Consider the following 14023-nt stretch of genomic DNA (forward strand, 5'->3'; position numbering starts at 1 on the left):
TGTATTGTATTGTATTGTATTGTATTGTATTGTATTGTATTGTATTGATGGATTCGGTTTGATCATCCCAACCCTTGTTCTAAAAAAGGATCTGTGTAACTTCATCACAGGATGTAAAGTTAAGATAAAATATAAATACGGAAGCTTGATTTAAAAAGGCCTTTAAAAGGGAAGGGTTCAGAAGGCATAATAAATGAGTTACAAGTTTGCCAAAAAACATGAAAGCATAGAGAGGAAATCTTTAACTGGGTAGGGCCTCTGTTCGCTGAATGTATAGAAATATAAAAAAATTGACAGCAGAAAAAAACCCTAATGGTCCATTGAATTTATCATTTTGAGTTCCTTTTTAAAAATTTATTGGAAGATGGACGTGTTTATCCAAAGCAATTTTAAACTCAGTTACTGATGATTGACCCATTGCCTCTACTGCAAGTTCGTTCCAAACTTTCACTATTCCTTCTATGAAATAATACTTTCTAATATTAACAGATTAACAGAATTGGAAGGGACTTTGGAGATCTTCTAGTCCAACCACCTGCTCAAGCAGGAGGCAAGAGGCTGGTATGCTCCAGTGTTCTTGATTTTTTTTCTCAGTACTGAAAATCCTGCTTTCTAGAACCTTATCCACACTTTAAATTTCTTTAAAGGTTTCAGTCCTGTTCTTCTTTTCCATTCTCTCCTCCAGGCTGTATATATTCAATTCTTCCAATTTCTCCTGAGATGCTTGGTCCCTCAGGCCTTCATCGTTTATGAATCCATCTCTGGACTCACTCAATCTTAGCAATATATTTTTTCAACTGTATTCCAGATGGGTTCTGACTAAAGTTCTATATAGTGGAATTAGGAACTCCTTTTTCCTGCTGGTGATCCCTCTAGTGATGTATCCCAGAATTTTGTTTGTCTTCACAGCTCGCTGGCCACACTGTTTGCTCATTTTGCAATCATCTGCTGTGGGCACATCTAAATCCCTGTCTTCTGTTGTTCCAACACTGTATTGTACCCTACTAGAGAATTCTTTTTCCTCTAAGTGTATGATCTTATATTTAGAAACATTGAACTGCAGTTTCCACATTTTTACCTATTTTCCAGGCATGCCAAATCATGTTCCATAGTATGAATACCCCCAGGAACGTCAATCTATTAACAGGGTGGGGCTGCTGGGGGTTCGCAAGGGTTCGGGAGAACTTCTAGCTAAGGTTTTGTGCAGTTCGGAAAACTCCCAAATCCCACTCTTGGCTGGGCCCGCCCAACCCATCCCTCCCACCCCATCCCTCCCAGGAGTCCCCATGCGGCCTATTTTGGATGCAGGTAAGTGCAGGAGGCTCAGGGAGGGTGAAAAGTTGGCCTACCGGAAGCTCGGGAAAGCCGGAAATGAAGGCCTGGGAAGCCTCCGGAGCCCAGGGAGGCAAAAATACCCCCCTGCTATGGTGCAGGAGGCCGACTAGGCCATGACCACCATGGCCATATTCACCTATCAACCAGGCAGACAACCCCTTGCTAAAAGTTTTGAAGCCCAGCCCTGATTACACAACTTTGTGTCATCCACAAAAAGACAACTCTCACCTAGCAATCCTTCTGTAATATCACTTACAAACATATTGAACAGAATAGGACTTAGGACTGAGTGTTATCATATCCTGCTTGTGAGTAGTTTGTGTTCAGACGATGCCCCATCCGTAATCACACACTGGGACCTATCCCTGAGCCTACGTTGAAACGCCCAATGGTTAAGTCAAGTCCTAGGCTGTACAGTACAACTTTTTAAGGAGTGTATTATGTGGAATTGTATCATATGGTTTGCTAAAATCAAGATAGGCTTTGTCCACAACATCACCTTTGTCCCAAAAAATTGTGATATAGTTTAAAAAGTCAATCAGATTAGTTTGACCTGATCTGCCCTCACTAAAGCCATGCTGTTTTGGGTCCATCAGGTTGTGTGCTTTAAAATATTTGTTAATCTTTTTTTCTGGAGTAATTCTATTAACTTCACTAAGTATAAGTAGAATCTTTATTGTCATTGTACTTAAATACAACGAAATTGGTTTTAACCTCGGTGGTGCAAAATTATAACAGAAACGAAAAAAGAAAGAAAAAGAAAAAAAACTAGCATGTGCATGGAGTGATTGTGGTTGTATTTAAAAGTCTCACAGCCAAAGGATAGAAACTATCTTTAAACCTGTTTGTTTGGCTGGCTATACTTTGATGTCTTCTGCCTGATGGTAGAAGTGCAAAGAGACACTGACCAGGGTGTGACTCATCTCTGAGTATCTTCCTTACTCTGCTAAAGCAGCGAGGTCTGGTGATGTCATCCAGTGGTGTCAGAGGGCAACCAAAGGTTTCTTGTGCCGAATTGATCACTCTCTGTAGTGCTCTCCCGTCCACAGCTGTTAAACCAGCGTACCATACTGTAATGCAATATGTGAGGACACTTTCTATGGTAAGGTGACCAGACGTCCCAATTTCAGCGGGACAGTCATGATTTCTAACAATTTGTCCCGTGTTCTGGGACGTTTTAAAAAAGTCCCGATTTTCTGGCTTCGTGTTGAAAGCCCAGTGGATTTGCTTAAGAAATCCTAACCGGGGCAAGGCAAAAGACACTCTGTCTAATCCCTCTCTCTGTCTCAGTACTTTCATAGAAGATATTAAAACATTAAAGCAAGAAAACGGACTCCCCCGCGCCCCTTTTACCTCATTCTTTAAGAAAAAATGACCAAGTACCATAGAGCTCCAGGAAACACTTGGCTAGAGAAGCCGCGAGTGTTCCTTCCTGGATTTTCCAGAGGGGAGGGGCACAGAGGTTGGAGGTCGGCTCGTGTGGGAAAAATGGTGGCAAAGTTTCTTTGAAAAATATTTCCCTGACTAATTTCACCATTTTAATTTGCTCAGTTCTTTGTATTAACATCTACATCATTCTGGATTGACTTGGAGTGCTCACTTGTGCCTGCTGGTAAGTGAGCTAGGTTTTTTTCTTTTATTTTTTTAATGTATTTTAAAATAATATTTTATTTATTGTGCATAGGATGTTTTAAAATAGTTTTATTCTATGTGGATTCTTTTTTTAAATTGTCTTAGACTATTTAAAAAAAGATTCTATCAAAAATAAATTGAAGGGAAACCATTTTTAAAAATTCTATGCACAATACTTTGAAATATATTGTGCATAGAAAGAATAGTTTGAAATGTTTTACTTAAATTTATTCTGTGTGGATTCTTTTTTTAAATTGTCTTAGGCTATTTAAAAAAAGATTCTATCCAAAATACAAAATACTAGCTGCAGTTATTCATTTAAGAACTGTTGCAAGAAAGGTGGTATAATGGGCTTAGTGACCAAAGTTACAATGGCATTGAAAAGAGTGACTGATGACCATTTTTCACACTTAGCGACTATTTTCACACTTAGCGACCGTTACAGAATACTCATGGTCACGTGATCAAATTTTTGATGTTTGGCAACAGATTCGTATTTATGATGGTTTCAGTGTCCTAGGGTCATATAAACACCTTTTGACAAAGTCAAATGGGGAAACCAGATTCACTTATGTTACTAACTTATCAGCTGCAGTTATTCACTTAAGAACTGTGGCAAGAAAGGTGGTATAATGGGCTTAGTGAGCAAAGTTACAATGGCATTGAAAAAAGTGACTGATGACCATTTTCACACAGCGACCATTTTCACACTTAGCGATCGTTGCATCATCATCATGGTCACGTGATCAAAATTTTGATGTTTGGCAACAGTTACAATTTATATTTGTAAATTGTAGTTATGTTGAAATAAAAAAAAATTACAATACTATTTTTGCATTATATGAAAATTTTGTTGCTCCATATAAAATTTTTAATCAAGCCCCCCCCCCCCCCCGTCAAAGGTGTCCCTCTGTACCAATCTGAAAATCTGGTCACCTTATTCTATGGTGGACCGATAGAAAGAGGTCATCAGCCTGATTCAGAGGTCATTCCACCTGATTTTTTCGCAGGACACTAAGGAAGTGAAGTCTCTACTACACATGTTAAGCTCACTGTTCTATAGTTATAATGTACCTATAGTATATTGAGTAGTCCATGACTGCACAAAAAATGAGAATGTTTAGTATATGTTTACTATATCTGAAAGACAAATATGACAATTTCAGATATCATACATTTGGCTGACAAGAGTCCAGCTTTTTGATTTCTGATTTTGTTACTGTTACTATGTTATGCAATGCTTTGCTAGGCTATGCTTTTTCTGATTATTATTTTGTTGGCCCAATACAAAATTAAAGACATGTTAAGGTAGTAAATAAATCTTGGCCTAATGTGTATATGTGCACTACATTTTTTATACTATGGTAAAGTTTTTTCAGGCGCACCAATGTTTCCCCATCTGTTTATAGGAGTGCATGTCAAGTCTTCATATATTATAAGTTGCAGTGGTTAAGGCACCTGGCTAGAACTTGGGAGATGGTGAGTTCTAGTCCCTCCTTAAGCAATGGGCATGAAAGCTGGTTGGGTGACCCTGGGCCAGTCCCTCTCTCTCTCTCTCTTTATTTTTATAAATAAAGTTATTTATAAAAATATAAAGACAGGATAAACAAATCTGAAAAAGTGAGGGTTGTAATTTTCAGTTTTTGCAAAATATCAAGCCTCCAATAAAAACAGGTTAATACCACTTCTGTGTCTACAGCTTTTAAATAAGATTTTATCTCTTTGGTCCCCTAATTTAGTTTACATCTCTAATGCAGGAGAGCGTGTGCTTCTAGTGTGATTGAAGTAGGGGGTGGAAGAAAATGAGATGACTCAAACTTATAATTTCTGAAGGGGAGCAAAGCAGCAACCAAAGTATAAAGAGCTATCAGTGTCATCTGCTTTATTTAATATTGCCACTGGATGTCACTACTTTTCTGTGAAAATTTGGTTGTTAGAATATTCATCTAAATATGTGTACCTATCATAAAGATCACTAGTGAATTATATTAGAGTTAGTATAAAGTAATTATCTCCAGCACTCATTTTGGAGTCTCTATGAATATACATTTGCCTTTCATTTTTAGTTTAGTTTACTAAGTGAAAATAATTCATTAAAGCTCTCTGTAATAACTATTTGGGAATAGCAATGCTCACATTGATAATTTCACTCATATGACTGCTGTGTACTGGGGTATATCTGAAATTATTTTAATTTACATGCACTACTTAGTTCACACTTTCTAAACTTTTTCTTCTCTTCCTTTGGATCAGTGTTGATGCCTGGTGGTTGCATGGATTAATCCACACAGTTTTATCGGCAACATTTTGGCAAGTGGTTTTGCCATTGCTTCCTTCTTAGGGCTGAGAGAAAGTGACTGGTCAAGGTCACTCAATTGACCATGCATAAAATGGGACTAGAACTCACTTCCTCTCAATTTCTAACCTGGGGACTTTAATTACTTCATCCACTGGCTCTCTAAACCTATATAGAAGTGGAAATCATTTCCAGGGAGCATTTCCTTTTCACTGAAAACTGAATTGATGTCTTCAAAGAAGACATTCAGGAATATGTATGCAATTGAAAAACATGTGTGCTTTTGGTGCTCCATGAGTTAAGTCAATCTTTCAATGATGTGGTAGTTGTTAAATCCTAGTAACTTCTACTATTGGCATAAAACAGCTTGCAGATGTTGTGGCAATCTAGTTTCAGCAGGATAGGGAATGAAAGAGCAACGTTGTTCATTCTTCCTTTCTGTTTCCTGGCCTGGGGCAATTTGCAATTTGCAAATCGAAAATCTGTCACAATCTGACAGTAATGTCCCTCCCAACCCTTCCTTTTATTAATTCACTACTAATGTTAAATTAAGGGACGCAGTGGCTGAGTGGCTAAGATGCTGAGGTCGATCAGAAAGGTCGGCAGTTCAGAGGTTCGAATCCCTAGCGCCACGTAACAAAGTGAGCTCCCATTACTTGTCCCAGCTTCTGCCAACCTAGCAATTCGAAAGCATGTAAAAATGCAAGTAGAAAAATAGGAACCACCTTTGGTGGGAAGGTAATTTAGTTTAGTCATGCCGGCCACATGACCATGGAGACATCTTCGGACAGCTCTGGCTCTTTAGCTTTAAAACGGAGATGAGTACCGCCCCCTAGAGTCAGGAACGACTAGCACATATGTGTGAGGGAAACCTTTACTTTAATGTTAAATTATAATATTGGAGAGTTCAAGATTCTAACATATTTTTTATAGAATTGGAGACAGGATTTCCAAGATCAGATTTTCTCCTCCGTGAGCAGACCACTTGTGGAGATGCAGATCCAATCTATCTGGGGGGGGCAATGAACACCTTTCCAAGTAGGAACAAAGTGCTGAGGGGCTGAAAGACAAGTTGGGAGCTCATGAAAGAGTTAAAGGAATGGGATTTCTAGCTAGTTTACATCCTGAGGCATTTAAGACTGAAGCTTTGCTCATGTTTCATATGTAGTAGCACTGGAGTAGCTTTGGCTTCTAGTTGAATAAGATTTGAGCCAATTTTTCCTCTTAAAAATAGAGCTATGTAGAATCACATGAAAAAGAAGGCATTTCTATACCAGTCCATGAAGTCAATTGAGACTCCATCAATTTCCTAATTTACAAATAAGAAGGATATTTTGGTTCTTGGAGTAAAACCTGAATCCATGCAACATATGTGTTTTGTCCTAGCTCAAAAGGCCTCTCCAAGCAATTTAGATCCTTTGTATGATTTAGCTCCTCTTTCCTACTGATGAGAGATAAAGAGAATGGTGTGTGTGTGTGAGAAAAAGGGTGCATCAGAAGTTGGAAAAGGGGAAAGCCTAATTTTGGCATTTCAAAGTTCAGCACTTAATTGCTCTCCTTTTCCTCCATTCCCATTGCTAAAGGGGTGGTGGTGGTAAAATGGACATAGTGTTAGTTGCATCATCACAATTGCCTTCTTGACTTTTTTTAAAACCATATTTTGTGATTCTTCTGTTTGTAAATCATATTCTTGGTATATTCTGGAACTTAATTTCCTTGACATTTTACTTGTCTTGAGAGAGTTGGGAGGTTTGGCTAATCAATTGTTCAAATATTTGTCCTTACTAATTAAGAATCAGACACACTCAGTACATTGGACTAGAAACCAACTCCACAAGAAGGTTATAACTACTTTTCTTGAGATTAATAACAGAATCTTGCAAAGCTAACTGTACCATGTCTCCTCCTCCTTCTTACACCCTAGTAAAAGAAATGTCTGTCAATGTCACTTCTGAATTTTAACTTGTTTGTCAGGACTTAAAAAAATAAGCCCTTTTTACCTAGACAAGAATTATTCTTCCATATTTCTGTCAAGGCCATCTTCCTTACTTTCTATTTTATGTTGTCCTTGAATTAGTTACAAGCTGCTCTAGTTTAAAATAGATAAGTCAAGGATATGGGAAGAGGGGAGGGGATAAAAAAAATTCAACATGGGAGCTGCAACTATGTGATTAAGGTTGTATTCCATGTTTATGTATGTCAACACAGGTAATTTTTAAAAATATGATGTTCTTGCTTTCTATTAAGTACTTTGTCTTTGCGTCATGTCTCCTACTTCTGTCTTTCATGCCATATCTCTGCTTTCATAGTCTTTCCTCAAGCACATTTCCAGTTCTCTTCTTCTTGGCAAACATATATGATGTGTTTCCATGAATTCTCCTTGCTAATACTATTTACTCCAATTTAGTTTGTAGATTTGCCCACTTGGAAGTGATTTCCCTCCCCATTTCAGCTTTATTATATTGCAAAGGAGAAAATAAATGATTGCGGCAATGGCCAATTATCTTCATGAAGGATTTTTGCACTTATACAGTGAGTGGGATGAGGAAAACCCCTCGGTATAGCCCATAATAGACTTTATTAATCCAAGAAGTATTGGCTCTAACCAATTACCCTTTAATTTTCAAAGCTGATGGATGAATGGCAGGTCTGTATTAATTCCAGATTGATAATGAGTTGTGTGTAAGTTTTGTCCTTACCTGGGAATTGATACCTTGAAGACTTTGAAATAGATTTATATCTGGTTATAATTTTCTTTCTCTTCTGATCTTATTAGTTCTAGTCTCCTTTAAAAACTTTCCATTTGTTTGCTTCATCTTAATGAATGTAGTAGCTAGAGTTTGTTATGAAAATTATTCTAGTGTTTCTCAACCTTGGTGACTTTAAAATGTGTGGACTTCAAACCCAGAATTCCTCAGCCAGAAAACCTTGCTGGGGAATTCTGGGAGTTGAACTCTACTAGTGTTAAAGTCCGTGACCCGTCAAAACCACGGTCCACTAAAGCGCGCCCGATTAAAGCGCGTACCTGACGTCATCAGCAGCGCGACAAATACGACCGCGGAGAAAAAAGGGCACTTTAAAAAGCGCTTTTAAAGCAAGCCGATTCACATAAAGGTAAGGGTTAGGGTTAGGGTTAGGGTTAGGGTTAGGTTAAGGGTTAGGGTTAGGGTTACGTTAAGCGTTAGGGTTAGGTTTAGGGTTAGGTTAAGGGTTAGCGTTAGGTTTAGCGTTAGGTTAAGGGTTAGGTATAGGGTTAGGTTTAGGGTTAGGTTAAGGGTTAGGCTTAGGGTTAGGTTTAGGGTTAGGTTTGGGGGGTTAGGTTTAGATTTACGCGTTAATTTTAAGTTTACCGCTCACAGCGTGCTGTTTTCGTCGCGCTGTGATGACGTCACGTACGCGCTTTCGTCGAGCGCGCTTTAGTCTACCGCGGTTTTGTGGTGGAACCGTTAAAGTCAACAAGGTTGGGAAATTGCTGTATCTTAATCTTTTCTCCTCCCATTAACAATATATATAATAACATACCTTGTATAGGTGTATCTTCATAAATATAGATACATGTGCAGAAATCACTGCGTTAGTATGTCAAGAAAAATGCATTTACCTTTGCTGCCATATTTGTGATTTTGCAATCTTTTACTGGGCCAGTTTTTCCCATGAGGAAAGAATGGCTTTGGAGTAATGTTTGGATCCCCCAAGATATAGCACAGCTGTGTGTCCATCATCCCCATTAATGAGGCAGGAGAACGTTAATTCCATTTTAATAAACATAGGTTGATATTCAGAGGTGGTATGCAGCCGGTTCGGACTGGTTCACCTGAACTGGTAGCGGAAATAGCGGGTAGGCCTGCCCTCCTGCCCTGGCCCTATTTAGGCATGTTTTTGAGGCCAGGCGCATACACGGAAGGCACACGTGCAAACAAAGTGCATGCGTGGAAGGCCAGGGTTATGCACAGAAGGTGCGCACGTGGGGCAAACCAGTGGTAACAAAATGTAAAACCCAACACTGGTGATATTGTGCAAAACAGTTCAAGATTCCCAGGTATTACTTAGCTCGACATAAGAGGATTGGAGTTGCAGTTCTCCCTCTCCCTGTGTCAAGCTGTTACCTGCCAGAATCCCTTCTGCTGCCCATTATGAAAGCTGTGTGAAAGGGAGCTGTGTTCATCTTGGCAAGACACAGTATGGAAAACCATTGGCTACTTTTTGCCTTTTTATAAAAAATAATGAATTAAAGCATTATTTTCGGTTTTCAGCACCTGGATCCAATTTTATTAAATGTTGCTTGTTTTAAGAATTCTGTAGATCGAGGTTATTGGCACGATTTGGTGCAAGCTGCACAATCAGCCAGTAGAGAACTGTAGCCATAATAGTACACTCATCTGCATATCTAAACACAAGAGGTCCTTCCAGTGAAAATACAGTTAATTGACTTTCTACATGCCCGGATATTATTTTTCTCATATTAATTCTGCCTTGTTAGGATGAGGAGCCATTAACATTAATATGCCACTTTTTGACATTTGTCAAACATCAATATTCTTATCAGTTTTCTTTTAAAAAATCCCTCCCACCTCCGACAACTTCTCAAATGGCACATTATTCTACTCTTGGGTTTTCTGCATAGGAGACTACAGGCCTATTTTGAAGGTGTTTTCTTCAAAAATATACTATATTCAAATTCCCTCCCCACATTTGGTTTTCAGCATAATGGAAAACATGAAGACTTGGAAAAAAATATTGCTATGTTTTCATATCAAAATGGTCTCTGCCAAGCATGCTGAAGTATGCAATTAATTAAAATTAAGGGTCAGAAGCTAGCTGAACATTTTTAGTGCATCATTCTTGATAGTATTATTATTATTATTATTATTTTACATTTTAAATATAAACAACTAGTGGTATAACCAATAACCATATACAGGGTATATAGATATCTTTAGGGTTCAATATTTTTTCAGCAAGCCAAGGTGGATATATATATACATTTAGTTACATGTTAGTCCTTTGATGGCACACAGTATACATCTTTATGGTCATGTAGTATCTATTTCAGAAAGGCTATAAAGTATTAGAAAACATGTGTTGTATAAAGTAATCTATGCATATTTGGTCAATTTGGCTGAATTATTTGATTCTCAGCTTTCAACGAATGTATGTTCCATATTATGAAGCAGATTTGCTTCCTTTCCACTTCTTTCTCATTTTTTTTAAAATGCCATTTTATTACCTGAAAGTCATATTAAGGTAGACGTGCTCACATTGCTGGAACATTTTGGGGTGATTTTATTTATCCACCCCCTCAGAAAATCAGGGATGGCGAGAGAATATGGATGCTTTTTTCCAAATTGCTGCAGTACATCTGCTTTATAGAACCCACCCCCCTCTCTCTCCCAAGTGGTCAGAAATGGGCAGCATACAAAGCTAAATCAAGTTATGCAATAGAAGTAGCAAAGTTCTTTACCACCTATTATAAACAAATAAAACTATCTCTGCAAGGGACTCATTGGCAGTAATTTGTAAGAAAATATCAAGAGGAGACATCAGTGCCCTTTTTTCATTCTCAGAACAATTTGAGGTGGATGCCCTGAATTATCAGTGCCATCAGGATTCCCATCACCAATACATTAAAAGATAAATAAAACATGTCTATAAAATATAATTCAGCACTGATTGATCCTTTCCTCCTATGCTTTGCCTATCGATTCATTGACTTTTCCTAAAGAGAATTCTTCAGATGTGTTTTCCCTTAGATTGGCAAATGTCCCAGTTTCCCTGCTAGCTTCTCCCTGTTGCTGTGCTGTATTTAAAATGTAGCCCCATTCAGCTTTCTAAAATGCCCAAAACAGCACATGGCATAATTGAAACCACTGAAGACAATGTTGCATTTTTTTGAAGGAAGAAAAATGACAGGTTTAAGGACTCCATCGTCAATCACCTTAATGTCTTTGACACAGATGAAAACAGAATATCTAATGAGCTACTGAGCAAGTCAATGCCGGAAGTGGCTCTAGCCTTTGCAACTGTACATTTTCAGCTCCTCTAATTGCATCAGTAAGGATTTTTTTGGAGCCCTTGTTTAATGAATGCCTTTTGACTATTTTCTGAAAGGAGAAGGGAGACACTCTAAGCTAGCATTTTTTTATTTAAAATCACACAGATAGTTTTCAATTAGAAGTGATGAGTTCTGCAAACTGTACTGTGATAAGAGCTGCACAGTGAATCTCACCCTGTTCCACCCCTTCTTTGATTCCTTATGAAAGGTGTGATTCCCACCCACCCCTTTATTTAGCCCCCTTTGCTTTCCTCCACCCTGGATAGCTCTGGAGGCTGCTTTAATACCAGGCTTTTAGACGCTTTAGATGCACTAGATAGAAATCAAGCATTCTCCTAGGGTTCTGCCTGCACCATCCTAAGCCAAAGCAAGTCCTGGAATGTATATGAAGCTAACAGCACACCTGGCATTTTAGATCGCCCTTGAAGCATGTGGTAAATTTTGGCATTCTGTTTACTTCTGCACCGTTCTTCCCCATTCCTTATCTTTGCATGCAAACATGTTGCCTAGGGAAGAGACCCTTCCATGTTTGAATGAGAAAAACCAGCACTGCAGCTGTTTTGGATGTGCAAGAAAACTTTTCTGTCCGTGGGTAAAACAATCAAACAGATAAAACAAGTAAAGTGGCTGCACAATAGAGGCTGGGTAAACCTGAGCTCAGACTTTACATGGTTCCTTGTGAAAGGAGGAAAGCTTTTTTTAAAAGGCGTAAAGAAAAGACTGGCCTGCACTGACAGGAGGACACCTGATATGACAGGTATGTAGCTGAAAAGTGAAAGAAGTTCAACCCAAACAGTATTTGAAAATACAAGAGTGGTTCTTACCTCACATTCTCTGGAGCCTCCCTTGCTATACGTACAAGGTCCCGTCCCATTCAGCAACATCTCGCTGGTCTCACTGTTGGTGGGCTTATAGTCAACATAAAATTCCTGGGTGGTTGGAGTCATCTGCTTCAGCGACTGTCGTTTCTTCTTCCTGTGCCGTCGCATTAGCGAGCGTTGCTGCAGTTGCTTCATGCTGGCAGGGTAGCGCTTCCAGGACACGTAGATGACCAGCAGAATCACAAGCACGGACAAGAAGAGGGCCACGCTCCCAGCAATAATTTTATGGAAGGAGATCTGCTCGGTGCTGTTCTCGGGCCCGGCACTGGCCTTGGGAATCTCTGTGGTGGGGGGCAGGGGGGGCTGGCTGTCATGCTTAGGCCGAATGACCTTTGGTTTAAAGGTGGGCTTGGGAGCAGCCTGTGGCATGTCAAACCTCTCTGTAGTACTTTTGCCACAGATGCTATAATTTTTCACGGCATCTATAACATTCACCCCTTGCAGCTCTTTGGGGCTGGCGCAAATAATTGTATTTTCCCTCAGCCCTTTGAAACTTTTAAGCCAGTTTACCAGGGAACAAATGTTTCTGCTGCATTCCCATATATTCCCAGCGAGGCTGATGTCGTTCAGAGATATCCAGGAATCCAAAATCTCTTGGCCAATAAATGTGAGCTTGTTGGAATCCAGGTTGAGGCGTTGCAAATTGGGCACACACTGGAAAACGCTTGGTCCACTGAAAGCTTCTATTTCATTTCCCGATAAATCAAGCCTTTGTAACGAGCTCCAAGTCCAAGACATGGTTTGTCCTATAACACTGATTTTATTCCACTGTAAATAAAGGTTCTGTAGGCTGACCAGCCTTGGAAAAAGTGCCAAGTTAAGCTTAGAAAATTGATTGTGCTCCAGGTGCAGCTCTTTCAGTCTGATCATGCCAGCAAAGACATTCCTTGCAAGGCTTCGGATCCTGTTGTAACCCAGGTCTAAGAGTTCCAGGTTCCTACAGTCCTGGAAAATCCGGACGGGGATCGTTCTCAAGGAATTGGACCTCAGGTGTAAACTCAGCAGCTTCCTTAAGCCTCTGAATTGTTCTGCTCCCAGGGAATGCAGCTGATTATAGGAGAGATCCAAATTTCGGAGGTTTGTTACTGGTCTGAAGGTGTTGTTAAGAAAAAAGGCAATTCTGTTGGAACTCAGAATCAACTCTTTCAGTCTGCGTATTCCATTGAAAGCATTTTCATCGATGCTGCCGATATGATTGTGGTCTAAGTAGAGCCAGGTGAGTTGATTAAGACCTTTGAATTGGTTGTATTTTAGTTTCTGAAGGCTGTTATATCGCAAGGACAAACCTAAACAACCAGCTGATATACTGGAGGGTATCTCTTGCAATTTCTGGGACTCACAATATACCATTTTGCCTTCGCACCTACAGCCCTTAGGGCATCCTCGCTCAGCAGACGAAAGCATTGTCAGTAACACAGTGGGAGCTATTACCAGGGCTACTGCTGATCCGCTCAGTAGCCTAAATACATGGAAACCTGGAAATAGAAATAACTTAGAAAAGTTATCCCCCCCAAAAAAACAGTCCAAATATTTGTCAGTCATGCTCAGAAATGCAACTACAATAAAAAGGAACAACCTCCCTGTAGAAGAAGTACTTTGCAAACAGTTTTTTTTTACTCCCTCTCCTAATAACCCACCCACCCCTGTCCTATTTTAAGGCTACAAATCTAATAAAAGAGAAAGGACCAGCGTAAGCCAGGCAGACTGGCCAAACACACTGAAATGTTATCTCCAGTCGTAGCTTGTACAGAGGCCAATCTACGGAGTGATTAATACAGAAGCATTGCAGAGACTGCTGTAGGCTTACTAGAAAGGAATAAAATGGAA

At 39.4% G+C, this 14023-nt stretch overlaps 2 protein-coding genes across 4 annotated transcripts in view; one reads left to right on the forward strand and one right to left on the reverse strand.

The window, feature by feature from the left end:
- Positions 1-14023, forward strand: part of CTNNA3 (catenin alpha 3) — an 869421-nt gene that overhangs the window by 340580 nt on the left and 514818 nt on the right. The gene's annotated exons all lie outside the window — the stretch shown is intronic.
- Positions 1-14023, reverse strand: part of LRRTM3 (leucine rich repeat transmembrane neuronal 3) — a 122806-nt gene that overhangs the window by 108265 nt on the left and 518 nt on the right. Inside the window, exon 2 of one of the 2 annotated variants that reach the window (XM_014067074.2) lies at positions 12140-13671. In XM_014067074.2, coding sequence (XP_013922549.1) covers positions 12140-13671 — 1532 coding nt within the window. Of the gene's footprint in view, positions 1-12139; positions 13754-14023 lie in introns of those variants that run through there. The other variant, XM_087702480.1, reaches the window with a different exon arrangement.

Source organism: Thamnophis sirtalis, unplaced genomic scaffold (genome assembly GCF_051295495.1).
Source record: "Thamnophis sirtalis isolate CommonGarterSnake01/CBP01778 unplaced genomic scaffold, rThaSir2_p1.2 scaffold_15, whole genome shotgun sequence".
Lineage (NCBI taxonomy): Eukaryota > Metazoa > Chordata > Lepidosauria > Squamata > Natricidae > Thamnophis > Thamnophis sirtalis.